Source organism: Oryctolagus cuniculus, chromosome 19, assembly GCF_964237555.1.
Source record: "Oryctolagus cuniculus chromosome 19, mOryCun1.1, whole genome shotgun sequence".
Lineage (NCBI taxonomy): Eukaryota > Metazoa > Chordata > Mammalia > Lagomorpha > Leporidae > Oryctolagus > Oryctolagus cuniculus.
This window is the reverse complement of record NC_091450.1, coordinates 35,230,742-35,249,990: the sequence shown is the minus strand read 5'-3', so window position 1 is coordinate 35,249,990 and position 19,249 is coordinate 35,230,742. Positions and strand designations below refer to the sequence as shown.

Sequence of the window (19,249 nt, the reverse complement as noted above, 5' to 3'; positions counted from 1 at the left end):
CATCTGCCCCACTGCACCAGCCCCACACTGGGGGGCGCCCCTGGGACCTCAGGGCCAGGCCCCTCCCTCTCCCTACTGCAGCGCCAGACTCCCTCTTTCCTGTTTCTGTCCTTGGGCCAGCTGGCTCTCTCCTCTCCCTTCCCAGGCAGCCTCGGGACTCAGTGCAGCTGCCCAGGGCCTCCGTGGCTGAGCCTGGGGGTTCTCAGGACAGGATCCACACCACTGGCAGATGTGGGTGCCCTCTGGAGCTGCCAGAGAGGCCAGGGGCTTGTGGTTGATGGTGTAGGGGCTGGGAACTTGGGGGGTGTTGTTGTGGGACAGCCAGAGGTCTTTGAACTTCCTCCTGGGAGTGCCACACCTGCCCCAATCAGAGCTGTGCTGCTGGGGGCAGGGGGTATCCTGCCCCCTGGCCTGGGAGCCTCAGCACAGGCCAGGGTGACAGGCCGGGGGTCACCTCGTCCCTTGGGTGTGCAGTTGAGAATGGCCGGGGGTGAAGCCTTCGGTTGCTTGATGACCTCAAAGCCTGAGAATCCTCTGCACCCATCAGCCCAGGCGAGGCAGGGACGCGCAGCCTCCTGCCTCCCTCCTGGGCGTTGTCACACCTGCTACTGGCTGAAGGTGGGGTCCTCAGCCCCGGATGAAGCCCCTTAGCCAGGACAGGTCAGCTACTCTGAGTTCCGCCTGGCTGGACTGCAGAGTTGGCCCAGGGCCCCACCTGCCACTCTTCGCTGGCCTCTGACTCTCCCCCTCTTCTGCTTTTCCCCATCAGGGAGGGTCCCACCTCGCCTCCACGACCTGCAGCCCCCCGAGCAGCTGAGGCTCCCCTCTTAGATTTTTGAGTTTATGGCCGCCTGCTGGCCCTGGCTCCCCAGGGTCCCCTCAGAGGACTCCTGGGCTTTTTGAGTACCCGAGGGGCCTCCAGCGCCCCCTCCAGCCATCTGTTTTAGCTGTGCACTCCTGGTTCAAGCAGGGTTCTTCCTCCTGTCTTTCTCCATCAGGCCTGCTGGCTGCCACGTGAGCCTCCCAGGCTAGTGCTGGCCCTGGCCAGTGGGTCCAAAGGCAGGGCCATCAGGGAGGAGGGAAGTCTGAGAGGACGAGGCTTGTGTCAGGACTGTGGGTGTGCTGCCTGGGTGCTGTGTGAGAGGTGGCATGAGTGGCAGGGGAGGCCCTCTCCAGCCTCCACCCTGACTCCCCGGAAACTGGTCACCCACTCCAGCTCCTCCTCCCATCTTCCTTCTCCTTCCTGTCCATGGCCTTTTCCAGAAAGCTCACCCACATGCCCACCTCCTGCTGCTTCCCATCCCCGCCCTGCCCACCAGTGCCGTGGCCTGGCTTATCACCTGTCTCCCTCCTCTCTCTCCGCTGTTCTCTCTGCTCTCTCTCCCACTGCCAGACGATTGGGTCAGGCAAGGCTGTCCCGTCCTGAGAGCCCCAGGCCCCCCTTTGACATCTAACCAGATCCTTCCTCTTCCTCGGAGACCTCCCTTTGCCAGTCTGTCCAGAGAGCTGTTCTGTGACTTGACAGGGGCCCCTCAGCCCCAAAGCCTCCCCTTCATCTGTGACTTTCTGTTGTGTGGTGAGCTCATACCTCCAGGCATGACCTTGGTGAAAATTTGTGCCCCTCTGTGGTCCTGCTCCTGCCCTGTTCTATAAATATCTATAAATACTCATAAATACACACACACACACACACACACGTGGAAGTGCCCCTGGAGTCACAATGTAATAAGACCAGCCTGGAAGAGGCCTCTTCACCCCACTGAATGCTCAGCACAGCACAGAGGCTGCCCACTGCTGGCAGGCCCTGCTGCCCTGTGCAGTGCCCACCCACAGCACAGCAGACCCTGCGCCCTGTGACAAAGCTGCCACACGGGGCCAAGCAGTATAGCTCAATCTTTTTATTTCAAGATAATAACAGGAGCCACATCAACATGGTACCACAACCCTGTCTCCGCCTCTTTCCTGGGCCATAGACTGTCAATAAATTAGTTTCCCAGCCCCAAATAATTATTAAGGCCTCCTCCTCATTTGCGAGCTCCAGCCTCAGCTATGATACAGGGGAGGCCCTACCCCCAGCATATACAAAATATACACAAGTACAATATGTACGTGGGGGTGGGGGTGGGGAGGCCCACTGGAGGCAGCCTCTTCCCCTCATCAGGCCTAGAGTTAGCCCCAACTGTCCTAGGGCCTGACAGAATGCTGCCTACTGCCCTGCCCCAAAGTGCCTCCAAAGAAAAGGGAGTCCCCCGAATGCCTGCCTCAGCCCTGCCTGGCTGGTGTGCCTGTTAGTAAGGGGACAGGCGCCCCTGCATTGCCTGCCCCAGCCGACCCTTTGAGGGCTGTTGACCGTGCCTCCCAGCTGGCCTGCCTGGGGGCACAGGCACGGAGTGAAGAGCTGGACCACGCCTGGCCTACCATGACCACCACCTGTGGTAAGCACCCGGCTTCCCATTAGCCTCAGCTTGCCCAGGCCACCCTGTGATTTGGGACCGGGAGCCTCCCTGAATAAGGGACTGTCCTCACCCAGAGAGGACCCTCATCCTATTGTGCCCTCCTTGCCCATATACCCTTACCCATGATGCCCTGGCCCGGAAGTGACCCTTGCCCATGATGATGCCCCTGCCCCGGAAGTGACCCCTGCCCAGTGATGCCCTTGCCCGGGTGCCCCCGCCCAGCAATGACCCTCACTCAGATGCCCTCCTTGTCTGATGCCCTCATGTCCGTGCCTGCTGATGCCCCCACGTGATGTTCCTGGCCAGATTATGCTGGCCAGGCTGACAGTTAGCCCCAAGAGGGGCGATGAAAACTGCCTGGCTGACTTGCCCAAGTGGATGAGCACCCCCTGGTCTCGGCTGTTCTCGGGGCCACACAAATGCTGCCTGTGTTGGTCACGGCCTCTGAGGATGGAGCTGGAAATGAGGAGGCCCCAGGAGCCCCCGGGGTCCTCCAGAGAGGCAGCCTAAAGAGGCCTTTCTCTCCCCATCAGGTGTTCTGGCTAAGGAGGAAAGGGAACTCGGAAGGAACGGCAGGGGATAGGGTGGCTAGCAGGGGTGGAGTGGCAAGGATGGGGTTGGGGCTCCCCAGGCTGATGGTATCTGGTGTTAGACGATAATGTCGTCATGCTCGTCAGCCCGGTAGAAGAAGGGGATGCAGTGGTTGGTGCCCAGGCCTGGGCACTCCTGGGGGTTCTGCATCTCCTATGGCTGCTTCCTGAGCTGCTGCACAGTAGGGTTCTGCTTGTGTAGCGCCTTCTTCTCAGAGTGCAGCTGTGTGTAGGCGGCCACGTGCTGCTGCAGGTGGAACAGGCACTGGTCGCGCTGTTGGTGCAGACCCTAAGCCTCCTGGCTCTTCAGCTCCATCTGCGGGAGACCAAGGCGGGTGGGGGGAGCATGAGGGCAGGTGGTGGCTTGCTAACCGATTCCACTGGTTGCAGGGGAGTGGCACAGAGCCCTGTGTCTCCTGCACCCAGCCTCACACCTCATCCCCTTCTTTCCCATCACTTTAACTTGAGGCCACAAGCGAGAGGGAAGGCATCATCTTTAGGGGAACACTCGTGCCTAATACTTTACATGCACAATCTCAGCTCATCCTCAACACCTGTGTAAGGAAAAAATGCTAAGTTCCTTTGTCAGGAATCTGAGGCTTAGCAAAGGGTAGCCTTTGTGTAGTGACCAGTGGAGCTGGGTGACACGCCTCTCGTGGGACAATGATGTCCAGGCCTGGGAGGAGCCCGGGGCTACCAGCCCTAAGAGAGGCAGGACAGTCGATATAGAGGTCACCTGTCACTCCAGACTGGAGCGGCCTCCCTCCTGGGCCTAGCACTGCCCTCCCCAGTGACTTGTACCCATGGCCCAGTCCTTCACAGTCGGGCTGAGCGTTACCGTTTCCTTCAGCTCCCCCAGCTTCTCCTGCAGCTGGCCGAGTTCCCTGGCCAGCTCGTTCTTGATGTGCTGCTCTGCCTGCAGTGAGAGGGTGAGCCGCATGTTGTCATTGCTCTGCACAGAGAGAAGCAATCCGTTGCCACCCAAAGTGGCTGCATCCGGATCCCAGCACCAGGTGCCCACCTCCCACAGTGCTGGGAGGGCTGGAAACTCAGCCCCTCTCCTCCGACAGACATTTGAGCAGGGTCCTGGCTCACAGGGCGCCTGCCTAGGTCATCACCGTCCCCTTTGGTGGGGGGGGAGTGAAGGCCCAGAGAGAAGTGTTTTGTACCCGAGGACTTGCCCAGGGAGGCCAAACACACCAGTCTCACGAAGCCATCCTGCAGCTCGGCCAGCTGCTCCTTGAGCTCCCGGTTCTGCAGGAGCACGTGGCTGATGGTCACGCGGTCGCTCTGTGTGCGTTCCTCGGCCTGGTTGCCCCACAGCTCCGCCTCCCGCTCCAGCTGTAGCAGCCGCTGTTCCTGATGCTGGTTCAGGTGACTCAGGCCTGCGTTGTCCTGCACCTGGGCCTGCAGCTGTCCCGCCAGGCTCTCCAGCTCCTTCTGCAGCTGCTCAGCCTGCGCCTGCAGCTGCTGTTCCACCTCCGATGGCCCTGCGGGGGAAGCTGGGGACTCTGGGGTGGGAGGCTCAGCTGAGAAAGGAAGCAGCCATCAGGGGCCCTGGCCTCTGGGTTTTCAAAAAGCTCCTGTCTTGGTCCTTAGCTCCTCAGGCCAACTGCTTGCCCCCACCCCGGTGCTGGCTTCTTGGCTAACAACTTTCCATATTCAGATGGTCATTACCCTTCCAAGCCAGGACACAGAGTGCTTGACCGTGCATGGTGGACAGTGGGTACGCCACCCCTATTTACAGATGAGGTCACCTATGCTCAAAGAGATGACAAGACTCGCCATCCACTGGCACAGACCTGCTTCCCTCTGCCACAACACCACTCACCGGGGCTCCCAGGCCACCTCTGCCCCTGCTTACCCATCTGGCTCTTGAGCTCAGCCAAGGTGGTCTCCAGCTCCAGCACCTGACTCAGGTTGCACTCCTTCTCCTCCCTCAGCATGCAGAGCTGCCCAGAGCACAGGGGAAAGAGCCATGAGCAGGGGCCACTGCCTCCCTCTAAACCGATGCTGCTGTTGTTTCTGTGGGGAGAGTCAAAGAAAGGAAGGTGACTAAGGAAGTCCCGTCTACTCCACTCCCAGAGCAAGAGGAGGTGGGCAGGGGGCCAGGGCGGGATTGGCACATTCTCAGACCCTATGGGCACAGGACCTATCCCGAGGCTCCCAGGGAAAGAGTATGTGGGTCTTTGCTGGTTTTTGCTCACAGCTGTGGAACCGAGTCTGAATCGGGATTCTCCTTAGGGGACAGTAAGGTGAGCCTCCAGAAACAGAATGTGAGAAAAGACGGGGGTTCCGCTAGGTTTGGATTTACAGGGGTGCGCGCATCATTCGACAGCTCAGCACGTGCTACATAGGGGTTGGGGCTGCTTTTAACAGCAGGGATACAGGAATGAAAAGCACAGGTAAGATCCCTTCTCTCCCTGAGGTTGACATCCCAGGGAGCCTGGAAATCTTGGATTCTTAGAGCTAAAAGAGACCTTTGACAACTGCCATTTCCACCTCCTTGGGAAACTCAAGCCCAGGGTAGAGAGGTGCTTGTCCAATCTCAAAGTTCAGGTCAGGGCCTGAGTCAGGGTGGGGACACGAGGCTCATGGCCAGTGCTGAATGAGAGGCCACAATCCCAGGGCTGTGTGGCCAGGGTGCAAGCAGGGGTATCTGAAGAAGGGAGGAGGCAGAGAGGGCAGCAAGAGGACGAGAGCCATGCTGCATGCTCCATGCTCTGGGGTCCCTCCAGCTGAGACCTGGCCCACCCAGCTCTACTCTCCCTCAGCACCAGGGGCCCCCACCCCCTTTTTCAGAGCCCGTGGGGAAATGGAAGCCCAGGGTGGGCAGCATGGAATCAGGGGACCCCACTGGGCTCTTACCAATTCCTCTATGGTGTTACTGAGCTGTTTGTTAGATAGCTGGAGTCCAGGGCTACTGCCAGCTCTTGGTACCAGCTCTGAGGCACATGCAGAGAGGAGGAGTTGCAGGAGGGCTGGGGAGAGGTAGAGAGAGCAGTCATTAGGGCTGGTGGGGGTGGCACAGGCTGTCTCAGCTGGCAGCGGGGAACTCAGCCCCTGCTGTGGGAGAAGAGGGGGGCTGGCCCTGCAGAGCCACTCACCTCCAGATCCTTCATGTAGGAAGATGTGAGGTCCTCTCCACTGATGTAGGACATTGACTAGAAGAGACAAGAGCTCCAATGGAGATGCTAATCCTCTACCACCAAGTTCCTACCCTCGGACTGCCTCCCCACCCACCTTTCCTCCCCCACCACCTCCACTTGGGAACTCCTCTGCCCAGCTGGGCTTCTTCCTCTCATCACCCTCTATGCCTACCCTCAGACTACCTCTCCCCCCCCACCTCCACCTGGTAACTCCTCTGCCCAGCCTGGCCTCTTCCTCTCATCACCCTCTAGGCCTACCTTCAGACTACTTCTTCCCCCTCAACTCCACCTGGCAACTCCTCTGCCCAGCCTGCCCTCTTCCTCTCATCACCCTCTAGGCCTACCTTCAGACTACCTCTTCCCCCTCAACTCCACCTGGCAACTCCTCTGCCCAGTTGGCCTCTTCCTCTCATCACCCTCTATGCCAGCTTCTCCTGGGTCTCATCACCATCCCCCTCCCTTCCTGAGTGATGCTCTCCCTGTGCTTCCTGCACTGAGATACATGGTCACCGTTCTCATGGCCATGTCCTTCATCTGTATGGCTTCCAAGAAGAAGCCATCACCCAGCCTGCCCAACACGGCCCAGCAGGTCAGTCTCTCCCAGGATCTCCCCATCTCTCAGGAATCCCAGCCTCCATTTCTGTCCTCTCCTCTCTCTCCTCCCTTCCTGAGTCCAGTGTCTGGTGTACCTCAGAGACAAGACCATGGAGCTGCTGAGCAGGTTGACGCAGGCTCTCCGTGGAGGACAATGTCCTAGGGACAGGCACACAGAGGTCAGGGGTGCAGGGGCTTGATGCAAAAGAGGTCCTTGGGCTGTGGCCTGCCCTCACCCCCATGGCTTAGGGACTGCTGCCCACACAGGAAGACACTCACTTGGTCTCATCTATGAGGACAGGGCCATGGTCAGCATCATGGATCTGAGGGAGAAGAGAGAGTGATCACCTGATTTCCAGTAAGAACTACCCAGGGGTGGCAGGAGCCCAGCTCCTTCCAGCAACCTGCCACTGCCACAAGCTCAAGAGAAAGCCCCATCTTGGCCTCCCCAACACCAGTGCCGGGAAGGGTGCCTGGCACTGGGAACCAAGCTGCCGGAAGAAAGGAGAAGAGAAGGCACAGCAGGCGCAGTCATCTGGGAAGGGAGATGGTGCAAGCATACAGGGGTAGCAGGCACAAGGATGGAGGCAAACCTGAGTTGGTGCCATGCTAGTTAGAGTAGTGCCAGGGGACACTACACTGCCAAGTAACACGGTGGCATCAGCAGAGGGTGGTGCAGGAGCAGCGCGGTCTTTGGGCACCTGTCAGGGAACAGAGTAGGGGGTTAGGGGGCCATGCAGGAGAGGAGGTGCCTCGCTGCCATGGACACAAGGGCGCAGGGCAGGTAGGAAGATGTTGTAGCAGTCAGAGTGACAGTCACACATGCTGGGAACCACAGGGGTTGTGGGAATGGCTTGTCCAGGCTTGGGGACATGTGACATCTTTTCAGGTGGCCAAAGCTCAAAGGAAGGGGACTACGACCTCCGTGGACACGAGGCCCTGGTTCTACCTGGACCTCAGCAAGGGCTCTGACCTCTGGCAGCCACAGCAGGCAGAAGGAACAGGCACCAACATCAGGGAGCATGGCAGTGTTCTTCCAGGAAGCCAGTCTCTGCTGCACAGTGACCCTAACTCTAGGCCCCTGCTGGGCCGAGGCTGCTGGTGGTGACAGGAATCCCTCCAGGTAGCTCTCTGCCACTGCCCTCTCCTGCTCTCCGCCCTTTCTCCCTGCCCTCCTCTCTGCCTCAACCATCAGCTGTAGTTCTCTGATTCAGGCCTTTCCAAGGAGAAATGTTGCCCAAGAAGCCCCTCCCTGCTTTCTGGAGATAAAATCAACCACAGCGCCTCATGGGTATACCTCTCAGCCCAATCTCGCAGCTCCAGAAACACCTACTCTACCAAAGAAGCCAGGAAATCACAGGTAAGACGTCTGCTCTTTGACTTGGCACATGGAGGTCATGGCGCCTCATTGCCAGAAAAACTGCTAGGAAACAATGCGGGGATCTAGTGCTTGGAGACATGGAGAAGCCTCTCCTCCTTCTTCCCCAGCAGGACCCCCTCCCTCGGCCAGCCCCATCCAGCTTCTCCCCAGGCTCAGGCCTAACTCTCGGTCCACGCATCTGGCTCTAGAGCCACCTCATCTCAGCAGGCCAGACGGCCGCACACAGCCAAGATGACTGAACAAGTGACAGCAGCCAGAGGAGCAGAGTGAAGGCAGGGAGTTGCTGCCTGCTCTCTGGACTCTTCAGCCCTGGCCTCTGAAAACCCCAATTGGCTGCCTCCTTAGATTCCAGGCTGCAAAGTCTACAGATGAGGATGAGGCGTGCTGAGTCTGCAGTTGTACCTTTGGAGAGTGGACCAGCAGATGGAAGACTTCTCTCTCCCTCTCTCTCTCTCTCTCTCATCTTGGCTTCTCTATAACTGTGCTTTTCAAATACAAACATAAGTAAAAGAAAATAGAATCTATGTACTGTGATTACTTTGTGAACAACCAAGTCACAATTCTACTTCTCAAGGTGGAGCTTCGCCTGTTGTCAGGACACCAGATGAGAAGCCTGCCCCTCCCTTCATGTCTGAAGGTGGAGCTTTGCCTGGGCGTCAGGACACCAGATGAGAAGCTTGCACCTGGCTTTCAGTATGAAGGTGGAGTTCGGCTGGGTGTCAGGACACCAGGTGAGAAGCATGCACCTCGCGTTCAGTTTAAAGGTGGAGCTTCGCCTGGGTGTAGGACACCAGATGAGAAGCCTGCACCTCACATCGCGACTGAAGGTGGAGCTTCACCTGGGTGTCAGGACACCATATGAGAAGCCATCTGCCTTTCAGTCTGTAGGTGGAGCTTCTCTTGTGCATCAGGACACCAGATGAGAAGCCTGCACCTGGCTTTCAGTCTGAAGGTGGAGCTTCACTTGGGCTTCAGGACACCAGATTAGAAGCCTGAACCTCCTTCACGTCTGGAGGTGGAGCTTCGCCTGGGTATCAGGACACCAGATGAGAAGCCTGCTCCTGGCTTTCAGTCAAGGGTGAGCTTCGCTTGGGTGTAAGGACACCAGATGAGAAGCCTGTACCGCACATCACGTCGGAAGTTGGAGCTTTGCCTGGGTGTCAGGACACCAGATGAGAAGCCTGAATCTGGCTTTCAGTCTGAATGTGGAGCTTCACCTGGGCGTCAGGACACCAGATTAGAAGCCTGAAGCTCCTTCACGTCTGGAGGTGGAACTTCACCTTGGTGTCAGAACACCAGATGAGCCTTCACCTGGCTTTCAGTCTCAAGGTGGAACTTCGCCTGGGTGTCAGGACACCAGATGAGAAGCCTGCATCTCGCTTTCAGTCTGAAGGTGGAGCTTCGCCTGGGTGTCAGGACACCAGATGAGAAGCCTGCACCAGGCTTTGAGTCTGAAGATGGAGCTTCACCTGGGTGTCAGGACACCAAATGAGAAGCCTGCATCTCTCTTTCAGACTGAAGGGGGAGCTTCACCTGGGCGTCAAGACACCAGATTAGAAACCAGAACCTCCTTCACAACTGGAGGTGGAGCTGCGCCTGGGTGTCAGGACACCTGATGAGAAGCCTGCACCTGGATTTCCGTCTGAATGTGGAGATGGGCTGGGTGTCAGCACACCAGATGTGAAGCCTGCACCTGGCTTTCAGTCTGAAGGGGAAAATCGTCTGGGTGTCAGGACACCGGATGAGAAGCCTGAATCTGACTTTCAGTCTGAATGTGGAGCTTCACCTAGACGTCAGGACACCAGATGAGAAGCCTGCACCTCGCTTCACGTCTGCAGGTGGAGTTTCGCCTGGGTGTCAGGACACCGGATGAGAAGCCTGCACCTGGCTTTCAGTCTGAAGGTGGAGCTTTGCCTGGGTGTCAGGACACCAAATGAGAAGGCTACTCATGGCTTTCAGTCTGAATGTGGAGCTTCGCCTGGGTGTCAGGACATCAGATGAAAAGCCTGCACCTCGCTTTCCGTCTGAATGTGGAGCTCGGCTGGGTGTCAGGACAGAAGGTGAGAAGCCTGCACCTAGCTTTCAGTCTGAAGGTGGAGCTTCGCCTGGGTGTCAGGACACCAGATGAGAAGCCTGCACCTGACTTCAGAGTTCCTGAGCCCGATTCCTAGCTCCAGCTTCCTGCTCATGCCAACCATGCAGACACTGTGATGGCTCAAGTACACTGAGCTACTCGAAGTCAAGTACTCAGCTGTCAGGACTTCGTGCCTGGTCTCTGCCCAGACTATGCCATTTGTTGTCTCCTCTGAGGCCGCAGAGTGATCATGGCCCCTACTCAGACCTACCTGTGTGGGAGCCGCCGTGATGGTTGACCAGCCACCTGTCCCTTTCCCCAGGCCTATCTCCAGATCAGCCCTGCTACTCTGGCTTGGCTGAAGGCCCTGGGGTAGTTAGGAAGTGCCAACATTATCTGCAGGTAATGGCCTACCTAGCCCTGCGTGCCTGTGCCCTGTCCCTCCCCCAACTCAGGCTCCTTGCAGCCCTGAAAGGTGTTCTATGACCTCACGATGCTGCCTATGACCTCATCACTCCTTCTGCCTCCACCACTCACCACGTGGATGAATATTACCCACCTTTAATCTTCACACTGGCCTCAAACGCCACCTCCTGCAGCTGCAAGTCCATTCGGAACCCACCTCCATCACCTAGCCATGCAGCTGGCCTATTGCCGCCTTTCCTCTGCCCCCTCAGAGGACTCTGCCACCCCCATGGCACCTCCTGTCTTGTTCTTCTACTTCCACCACTGTGCATCCAATGCCTTTGCCATCCATGGGCCTAGTGAACACGGTTGGTTGAGTGTCCCATCTGATATGTCAAAGAGACGAGGGGCAGGCAGAGTGTCCTAGCACTGGTCTGTCTGGGTAGCCTCACATCCTTGCCGGTTAGTTCCTCTGAAAAGCTAACCTCCATCCTTGTGATTATAAAGCCAATTCATTTTCTCTTAATTCTACCTTCTCACTCTCAAACCAAAATGGAATTCATCAAGTTGAAAAATCACTCACTTCTATCTGGTCTACTTGCCCAGAGGGCAAAATGTAACAGCATTTGTATGTTTTCAAATCTCTCCTGGTCTGACCGCATGGGCATTCAAAGCCCAAAACGCCACAGACCTGCTCTGGAAATTATTCCCAAATTACCGAATCTTTGAGGTGTGCCTTACCCTCTCCAAGATGATAAAAGACACAAGGGAAGGGAAAAAATGCAATTAGCCAAGCAGGGGAGGAAGCAGACATAAGCAGGCCGAGGGTTAATGGCAGCAACTTAAAACAAGCCAGAGTATGCAGCAAATGAGACAAGCCTCAGGGACATGCACATCTGGGAGGCAGCAAGCCAGAGAGGGGGGGTCTCGGCACTGCCTCCCCTTCCACTTGTCCTATGGGGCAGTGCTACCCCATCAGAACGGTTAAGGTCAGACACCAGCACCTTCCGTATGTCCTGCATCTAGAGGCAGTGAAAAGGGGAAAACAAGGGCAGGGGAAGACACAGAGACGTGGCTTAGAGAGAGGCGAGGATGTCGGGGAAGGAAGAGGTGGAGTCAGGAAACGGAGGCTGAGGAAGAGCAGAGATCCACACCGTGGCCTCCAGGCCATCCTCTCAGACTGGCCATTGCTGCCTCGCCAGACAGAGGGAAAAGTCCCCAGGCCCCAGAGTCACAGGAAGCGCAGTCACTGACCAGCACGGCTCTCAGACCCTCCCCCAGACACGACCCCCACTCTCCATGTTAAAACCAGACTTCTGCAGAAGGGTTCTCTTGAACAGGGAGGCTACAGCTCAACAATTAGAAGACACTGTTCCAATCCAATAATATCTGACGGCCTGAAACGGAAGCTCAGGGGAGGCTGTGACTTTTCTGAGGTCACCCAGAGCCAAGGCTGAATCCCAGTGCCTGGGGCTTCCTAAGGGAACAGCCTGATGGCCGGGCTGCTCTCACTGGCCTGGCTTTTCCTGAGGCCGGGGATGAGGAAGTCGCAAATACCAGCGACTATGAATGTTACAAGACCCTGTATTCTGGATTGATATGAGAACAGCAAAAACTCTCAAACTTTGTGAGTAAATCATCAGCCCCATCTATTTTACAGATGTGGAGAGAGAGGCCCAGAAAGCTTGAACAGTTTGCCTTACATCATATCCCTAGCAGAGGGAAAGGGAGCATTCAGACCCAGAATCCTTGACCAGTATCTAACACTCCCTTCCTCCATCTTCCACTGTCCTCTGGATCCCCAACCCCCCACCCCCCATTGCCCCTTAGCCCCCGAGCCCCCAGCAGCCTGGCCAGCCAAGACTCACATCCTCAATTGAGTGACAACCCTGAGAAGTGGTTGTCTCAGGGCTACTGCCGTTTTTAAGGCAGGAGGCCGGAGACGAGGTCTGAGGCTGGGCCGAGGAGCCCCAGGAGCCAATGGCCCAAAGTCTCCCAGGGGCGACAAGCCAGGGCGGGGGCTGGGTGCTGAGGGGACGGTGCTGGCTGAGAGGACTTGGGTGGGGGAAGCCAAGAAGTGCTGGGGCTCAACCCGAGTGTCTGAGGAGCCGCACAGACCCCGCCACAGACCGGCTGTCAGAGGGGCAGTGGGCTGGGCCGGGGGGCGCGACCCCAACGTTTTACCTTTTTCTTGGCCGCAGCCAGTTTGCTCTGTCGGGTTTCCTCCAACATCACGGGGCGGGGAGGGGGCGGGGGGAGGTGGGGCCACATCACCACGATCCCAGCAACCAACGCGAGTTGCTACCGGCAGCTACCGCGCAGGTGTGTGACTGAGCCAGGAGACGCAGGTTCAGGGCAGAACTCGGTGGGGCTGGGTGGGCGTGGTCTCCACACTTCAAGCCCATTGGTCAGTGAGAAAGACGAAACAAAGAGGGGCGTGGTCCAAGGCGTCAAAATGGGAGCTGCGCGTGCAGCTCTGTCACCGCCCACTCTGGGGGCGGGGCGATTTCCCTTGGGTGCGGGCGCAGCTTTCTGGGAGCCTCTCATGGCATCCGACACAGAATTCTAGTTAGTCTGTGGACCCCAGAGGCCGCTCTCCGGCCCGCGCCCTCAACCCCCTTTCTCCACAGGCGCCCCCGAACCGGGGCCCTCGGACCCCAGGGCTCAGGAGGTGGGCGCGGAGCGCAGAGCAGGGGACACTGCATCAGTTCACGACTCCTTTCTGACTCCTCCCAGATGTGCCCCAGACGTTCTCCTTTCAGAAATCCCCTCAGGGTCCCTTTCACGTCCTCCAGACACTGCCCTCTCACACCCAGCCCTTTCTCGAGGGGCCCCACGCTGACCCCGCCCAGCTGGATCCAGTCGGGTGCTCCCAGGTCCCGGTGGCTCCTCCGCCCGCGCCCCCACGGGCCCCCTTTCCCCTCAGAGCAGCTCCGGGGCCTCAGCCTCTCCCACGCTTCCCTCCAGGGCTGAGCAGGACCCGGCCGCAGCTGCCGCAGGGCCTTCTGGTCACGGTGAGTAGTCTGTGTGCCCGTGCCCCCTGACCCGTGCGGATGGTTGCGGACCCCATCCCGTGAGGGTGTCTGTGCCCCCGACCCGTGAGAATGTCTGCGCCCCCAACCCGTGAGGATGTCTGCGCCCCCCGACCCTTGCGGATGGTTGCAGACCCCATCCCGTGAGGTTGTCTGTGCCCCCCGACCCGTGTGTGTGCCTGCACGGCCCAACTCTATGAGTGTGCCTGCGCCCCCCCATCCGTGAGGATGTTTGCACTCCCGAACCGTGAGCATGGCTACGGACCCAACCCCGTGAGGATGCCAGCACCTCCCGACCCCATCATGGTGGCTGTACCCCCCCGACCTGTGAGGAAGTCTGTGCCCCCAGACCCCGTGCGTGTGCCTGCGTTCCCAGATCCACGCGGATGTCTGGGCCCCCAACCAGTGAGGGTGCCTGCGCCCCCTGACTCTGTGCATGTGCCAGAGCCCCCAGACCCTGTGAGGATTTCTGTGCCTCCTGAACCGTGAGGGGGCCTGCGCCCCCCGACCTGTGAGGAAGTCTACGCCCCCCAACCCCATGAGTGTGCCTGAGCCCCCCGACCAGTGAGGATGTCCAGGCCACCGAGCCGTGAGCATGGCTGCGGACCCCAACCCCGTGCAGGGGGCTGCAGTAGACATCAACCCCATGAGGGTGCCAGCACCTCCCAACCCCGTGAGGGTGCCAGTGCCTCCCAACCCCATGGGGGGCTGCACCCCCGACATCTTGAGGTTGCCTGGGACCCTCGACCCATGTCACATTTGGCAAATGGATGTAATGCATATCCCTGCCTTTGGCAAGCTATCCTGTGTCCATGTTACGGTGGATACTTACTCAGGAGTAGTTATGGCTACCGCTGCTGCCAAAGAGTCCGCCTCCCATGTAATGCAACATATGTTGCAATGTTTTGCTCTTGGGGAATTCCTAATATAATAAAAACTGATAATGGACCTGCTTATACTTCTAAGGCTTTTGCTGAGTTTTTAGCAACTTTTCATATGTCTCATTTAACCGGCATCCCATATAACCCTACTGGACAAGCCGTTGTGGAACGCACTAATCTGTATCTGAAAAATTTTGTATTAAAACAAAAAGGGGGAATAGGGGCACTATCCCATTCCCCTTAAAGACATTCTCAACCTCGTACTTACCATAAATTTTTTAAATAAAAAAACTGATGGTCTCACCCCGGCAAAACGTCATGTAATCTCGGAACAGACCCCCAATAGTAATAAACCCCATGAACCGACAGAAGCTCAGCCACCCGTTAGAAAAATGATTATGTGGAAAGACCCACAAGATAACAAATGGAAAGGCCCATACCCATTAATAAGAAGGGTACGAGGCACTGTTTGTTTTCTCCCACAGGAAGAAAAAAATCCAATCTGGACTCCAGAAAGACGGACAAGAACAATAGAGTGGCAAGATGATCGTGATCCTAATCCTACTAATAATGATGCCACTGTGACCGACGATGGCCAAGCTGGATGAGTATTGGGGTCTCTTGAGAGCCCTACCTCTCCTTCTACCTGTTTCTAATTCTTCTAACCTTCTGCCAGTTGTGTATTTGCATAACTCTACCATAGGTGAAAGATTCGGAGTGCCTTACAACAGTCTTGTCAATTCTTCCCATCAGGGCCAGGTTAACTTACCCATCCACCTTTCGGGAGCGCTATGCTTCCATAAGCCTAAGTTTGGTGCAGATCTTTGTGGTTATAATTATAGCGGCTTTCCTACACCATGTATTAATTTGGCCACTTATTCCATGGGAGATGTTATCAACTGGAATGAGTCAGGTAGTTCTTATACAGCCAATATTACAGGGGAACTTATAGCCTTTCGATCTGAGTCGCTACCTCTCAGGTGCCAGGAGTGTCACAGACCATTTGCTCCTTACCCTCCTACCAATCCACTTCCTTCTTGCACTCCTCAGGCACCCCCAATTCTCCAGATGCCTGTCCACCTCTGATCGATTCCCTGTTGCTCCTTAATGTTAATTTCTTTGCACCTTCTTGATTTGCCTTTTCATCACCCAATGAAACCCATGTATCATCCCCTGTTTGCCTTCAGCCTCCCTTCTTTTGGTATTGCTGTAATGCTACTAATAATACTTGCACTACAGGAGTTATTTCCTCATGTGTTAAAGGAAAATTAAATGAAGTGGAAACACTGGTGGTTGTGCGGATTCCCATTTGGGTTCCTGTACCAGTTGCGGTGTCTGAGAAGAACTTCTCAATGGCTGTTCGACACAGGAGAGACTTTGGAGTCACCGCGGTCGTCATTGCAGTAATTGCAGCATTATCAGCTGGTGCAGCCGCTATTGGCATGGCTGTGAGCCAAACCTCCACACTGTCCACACTTGATAGCATCACAAGATCTACCACCCAGGCACTTGATGATATACTGCTATTCAGCTGTTAACTCAATGAACGGATTTATTGCAAGATCAGGCCTGGCTGGCATACCCTGTGTTATTCGATCTACTGCAGTTTGTGTTACCACCTACCTCTGCAACCACTTTTCATTTGCCGCTAATCAGTCCCATCTTTTGGGTAGCATGTTAAATGGTAGTTGGAATCCAATTAAACAATGGGCCGCTATTATAGGGCTGGCTCTTGTGCTTATAACAGGATCAATTATTGTTCGGATCTTGCAAGGGCTGTTCAGGCGTCAGCCTAACACGCAAATGGTGGTTAAATAAGCCATGCTAACATTCAATAACCAGTACCCCATGCAAAATGGACAGATTCAGGTGTGGCTGAATCTGCTGGACTGGTAGTCAAAGACGGGTAAGTTCTGAGAGGTCTTCAAGGCAACCTAAGACAGGGCATGAACGCTCCCTCCACACCTCAAGTTCATGTGCCAATGACGGGTAAGCCCGATAGATGCTCTTGGTCACCTAAGACAGGCACAGTACCACTCCATTTTGCCAAGAAATAAGGGGGAGATGTCGGGGAATGGGACAGCCTGGCCAGCTGTGCCCCTCCCGACATGTACAAGCACAAGAAGTTTCGTGCTGGGCTTTTTCCACCCTGCCTGTTGCTAACCACAAGATCCTGTTTTGACTTTAAGCATCCTGTTATTGCATGTTTCCTACATTTACTAAGTTTTGTTTCTTGCTGATTTGGTAACATGTTTTCCATGAATCATATATAAACAGGTGGACAGTGGGAGGGGGATATATGAGGGTTGGAGGAGGCGAAGACAGTGGGCGTTCGTGACATGTAACCCGAGTCTGCTAAAAAATAAAGTGGAAGCTGAAAAGCCGATAAACGCGTCTGGTTTCTCCGAGGTCTCTCCGGCATTAACCTATCCGGAAGGTGCACGCCTGCAACTCATCTTTTTAAAAAAATTTTATTTCATGTTTCAGTTCTGATATTTCTGTCTTCTAACTCTGGGATTTTCTTGCTTTTTGCGGTCCTTGAGGTGCATTGTTGTGTTTGTTGCATTTCCATTTCTTAGGCCATCCTCTGCTACTTTCCCAGGTGCATCAGCAGGGAGCTGGATCAAAAGTGCAGCAGCTGGGATTTGAACTGGCACCCATATGGGATGCCGGTGGGGCAGGCAGAGGCTTAACTTGCTACACCATGGTTCTGGGCCCTCAAATCCATTTTTCAAAGTTCGTTCTGATGCGCCCTGACCTCTGCTGCTGCCTGGAGGTGCTCGCAGCCTGAGCCCTGAGGGGCTGTGTGGTGTCCTGGCCAGCCTCGAGCACCCTTGGTGTGGCTTTGGCTCACAGCTAGTTAAATGCCCTTGAACTTGTCCCCCATGTACATAGAAATTATCTAGGGGCTGGTGTTTGTGATGTAGCAGGTAATGCTGCTGCCTGTGATGCCAGCATCCCATATGGGCACCAGTTCAAGTCCTGGCTGCTCCACTTCCAGTCCAGCTCCTTGCTAATGCACCTGGCAAATTAGTGGAGGATGGCACAAGGGTTTGGGCCCCTGCAGCCATGTGAGATCTGGAAGAAGCTCCTGGCTCCTGGCTCTTGACTTTGGTCAGGGCCAGCTTCAGCCATGAGGCCATTTGGGTAGTGAACCAGTGGATAGAAGATCTGCCTCTCTCCCCCTCTCTCCCTGTAACTCTGCCTTTCAAATAAATAAAAATAAATCTCTAAAAGATTATCAAAAATATGTTGATACTGAGATCACATACAGCATCCTAAATATATAGCCCCTTAGTCTGAGTCGATGCCACCTACAATAGCATACACAAATTCTGCTCCTGTGTGCCTTGGTCCAATACTGCTTTTCTTGTTATTGATAACATAGTCATGCCTTGTGTGCACAAACTTGCCTGTGTATAATTAATTTTATGTAATTCCCTCCTAAGTGTTATAGGAGTAAAAGGTGGATTCCTGGGGCAGCAATAAGTCACCTCCTGGCGTCTACATCCCACATAGGATTTCCTGGGTTTACATCTGGTCCAGTCCTGATTTCAGCTTCCTCCTGATGTGCACTGTGGGAGACAGCAAGTCTCACAAGGGCCCAAAACGCAGCCCACAGTTCTTTGTGGGCTCCAGTGTTGGAGTGTGGGTGGGCGTGGATGATACGGGACTTTGCTTGTCATGGAATGGGAGCTGGAAACACATCTGCTTAGAAGCTGACAACCAAGGCACAGAGATGAGTCTGAATCCCATTGTTTCAAGCATGTGGGGGCAAAACCCCCAAGTTACTTCTGGGAATCTGTGCCACCACTGGGAGAAGTACTAGGCTAAGACTGTTGGGGGTGTGTTTGGGAATTTGTAATTTGCCAGAGGATACAGACATGCAGGCAGTTTACAATAGACCCTTTCCGGGCCATATTCAGGAGTGGGAGAGGTTAGTGATTTCCCACAGATGAGAGTGTGAGTTTTCTACATGAGTGCAGATTTGTGTTAGCCAATATAGTATATCTTCTCCTAGACAAGCCCTTGTTCACCCCTCATACACACTGCTCTGCACAAAGGTGCCTTGCCCAAGAACTCCTCACCACTATTCCTCCCTGTGAGAAGTAAACACTTGGTGCATTTTCAAAGTAAGAATGGTAGATTCTGTGCACCTGAGTTTTTAGGGACCCAGGAAGGTTGTGGCCAAACAGCTGAAGCAAATGCCAGGAAGATTGTCACGCTGTTGTTACTCAGCCAATGAGGAACTGGGGGAGGGATCTGCTTGCTAGGAAATAAATAGCTTTCTGGAACCTGCTCCTGGTGTGCTGGCACAAGGTGTTGCAAGATCGGAAGTCATGTCTCGCTCTTGTTGCACTCACTGAGTCGAGTCCATCGCTTGAGCGGATGGGTGAGGCTGTTTCTCACACAGACCAAGCTTTAGGAATCATCTGTCAGCCAATGGAGGGCTGCCCGTGGTGAGTGTGTGTGTTCCCTGAGAGGCAAACATGCGTGGCCTTGCCTTCATTACGTGCTTGTGGTTTCCTGGGCTGTTCTGAGCTTCAGAGACCCCCAGGGATGAGAGAAGGCAGGGACCTCAGTTTCCTTGCTGTGGGAACTGAGGTGCTGCCTGTGAAAGCATACACTTTGCCCACATGAGAGGGTTGTTTGGAGAAGGCTGTACATCTCTGCTAGCTGCTTCCTG

At 55.5% G+C, this 19,249-nt stretch overlaps 3 protein-coding genes across 6 annotated transcripts in view; 1 reads left to right on the top strand and 2 right to left on the bottom strand.

The window, feature by feature from the left end:
• LOC127482723 (golgin subfamily A member 2) overlaps nucleotides 1-19,249 on the bottom strand; it is a 252,334-nt gene that overhangs the window by 112,272 nt on the left and 120,813 nt on the right. The gene's annotated exons all lie outside the window — the stretch shown is intronic.
• LOC103347431 (translation initiation factor IF-2) overlaps nucleotides 1-19,249 on the top strand; it is a 779,171-nt gene that overhangs the window by 706,722 nt on the left and 53,200 nt on the right. The gene's annotated exons all lie outside the window — the stretch shown is intronic.
• On the bottom strand, nucleotides 1,355-12,920 carry LOC103346682 (golgin subfamily A member 2). Its single transcript, XM_070064700.1, has 11 exons — nucleotides 12,834-12,920; nucleotides 11,621-11,671; nucleotides 7,383-7,490; nucleotides 7,069-7,112; nucleotides 6,885-6,948; nucleotides 6,154-6,193; nucleotides 5,915-6,027; nucleotides 4,911-4,998; nucleotides 4,247-4,575; nucleotides 3,885-3,998; nucleotides 1,355-3,362 (listed from the first exon to the last, which is right to left on the bottom strand). Exons 1-11 carry the CDS (start codon nucleotides 12,918-12,920, stop codon nucleotides 3,336-3,338), a joined length of 1,065 nt encoding a protein of 354 aa, XP_069920801.1. The 3' UTR covers nucleotides 1,355-3,335.

What these genes read in the sequence shown, in the direction of transcription:
- LOC103346682 (XM_070064700.1), bottom strand. Translation starts at nt 12,920, where the DNA reads ATGTGGCCCCACCTCCCCCCGCCCCCTCCCCGCCCCGTGATGTTGGAG. An exon ending in CTAGCATGGCACCAACTCAG is followed by an intron (nt 7,113 to 7,382) that starts GTTTGCCTCCAT and finishes CTTCTCCCTCAG; the next exon opens with ATCCATGATGCTGACCATGG. An exon ending in GTCCTCATAGATGAGACCAA is followed by an intron (nt 6,949 to 7,068) that starts GTGAGTGTCTTC and finishes GCCTGTCCCTAG; the next exon opens with GACATTGTCCTCCACGGAGA.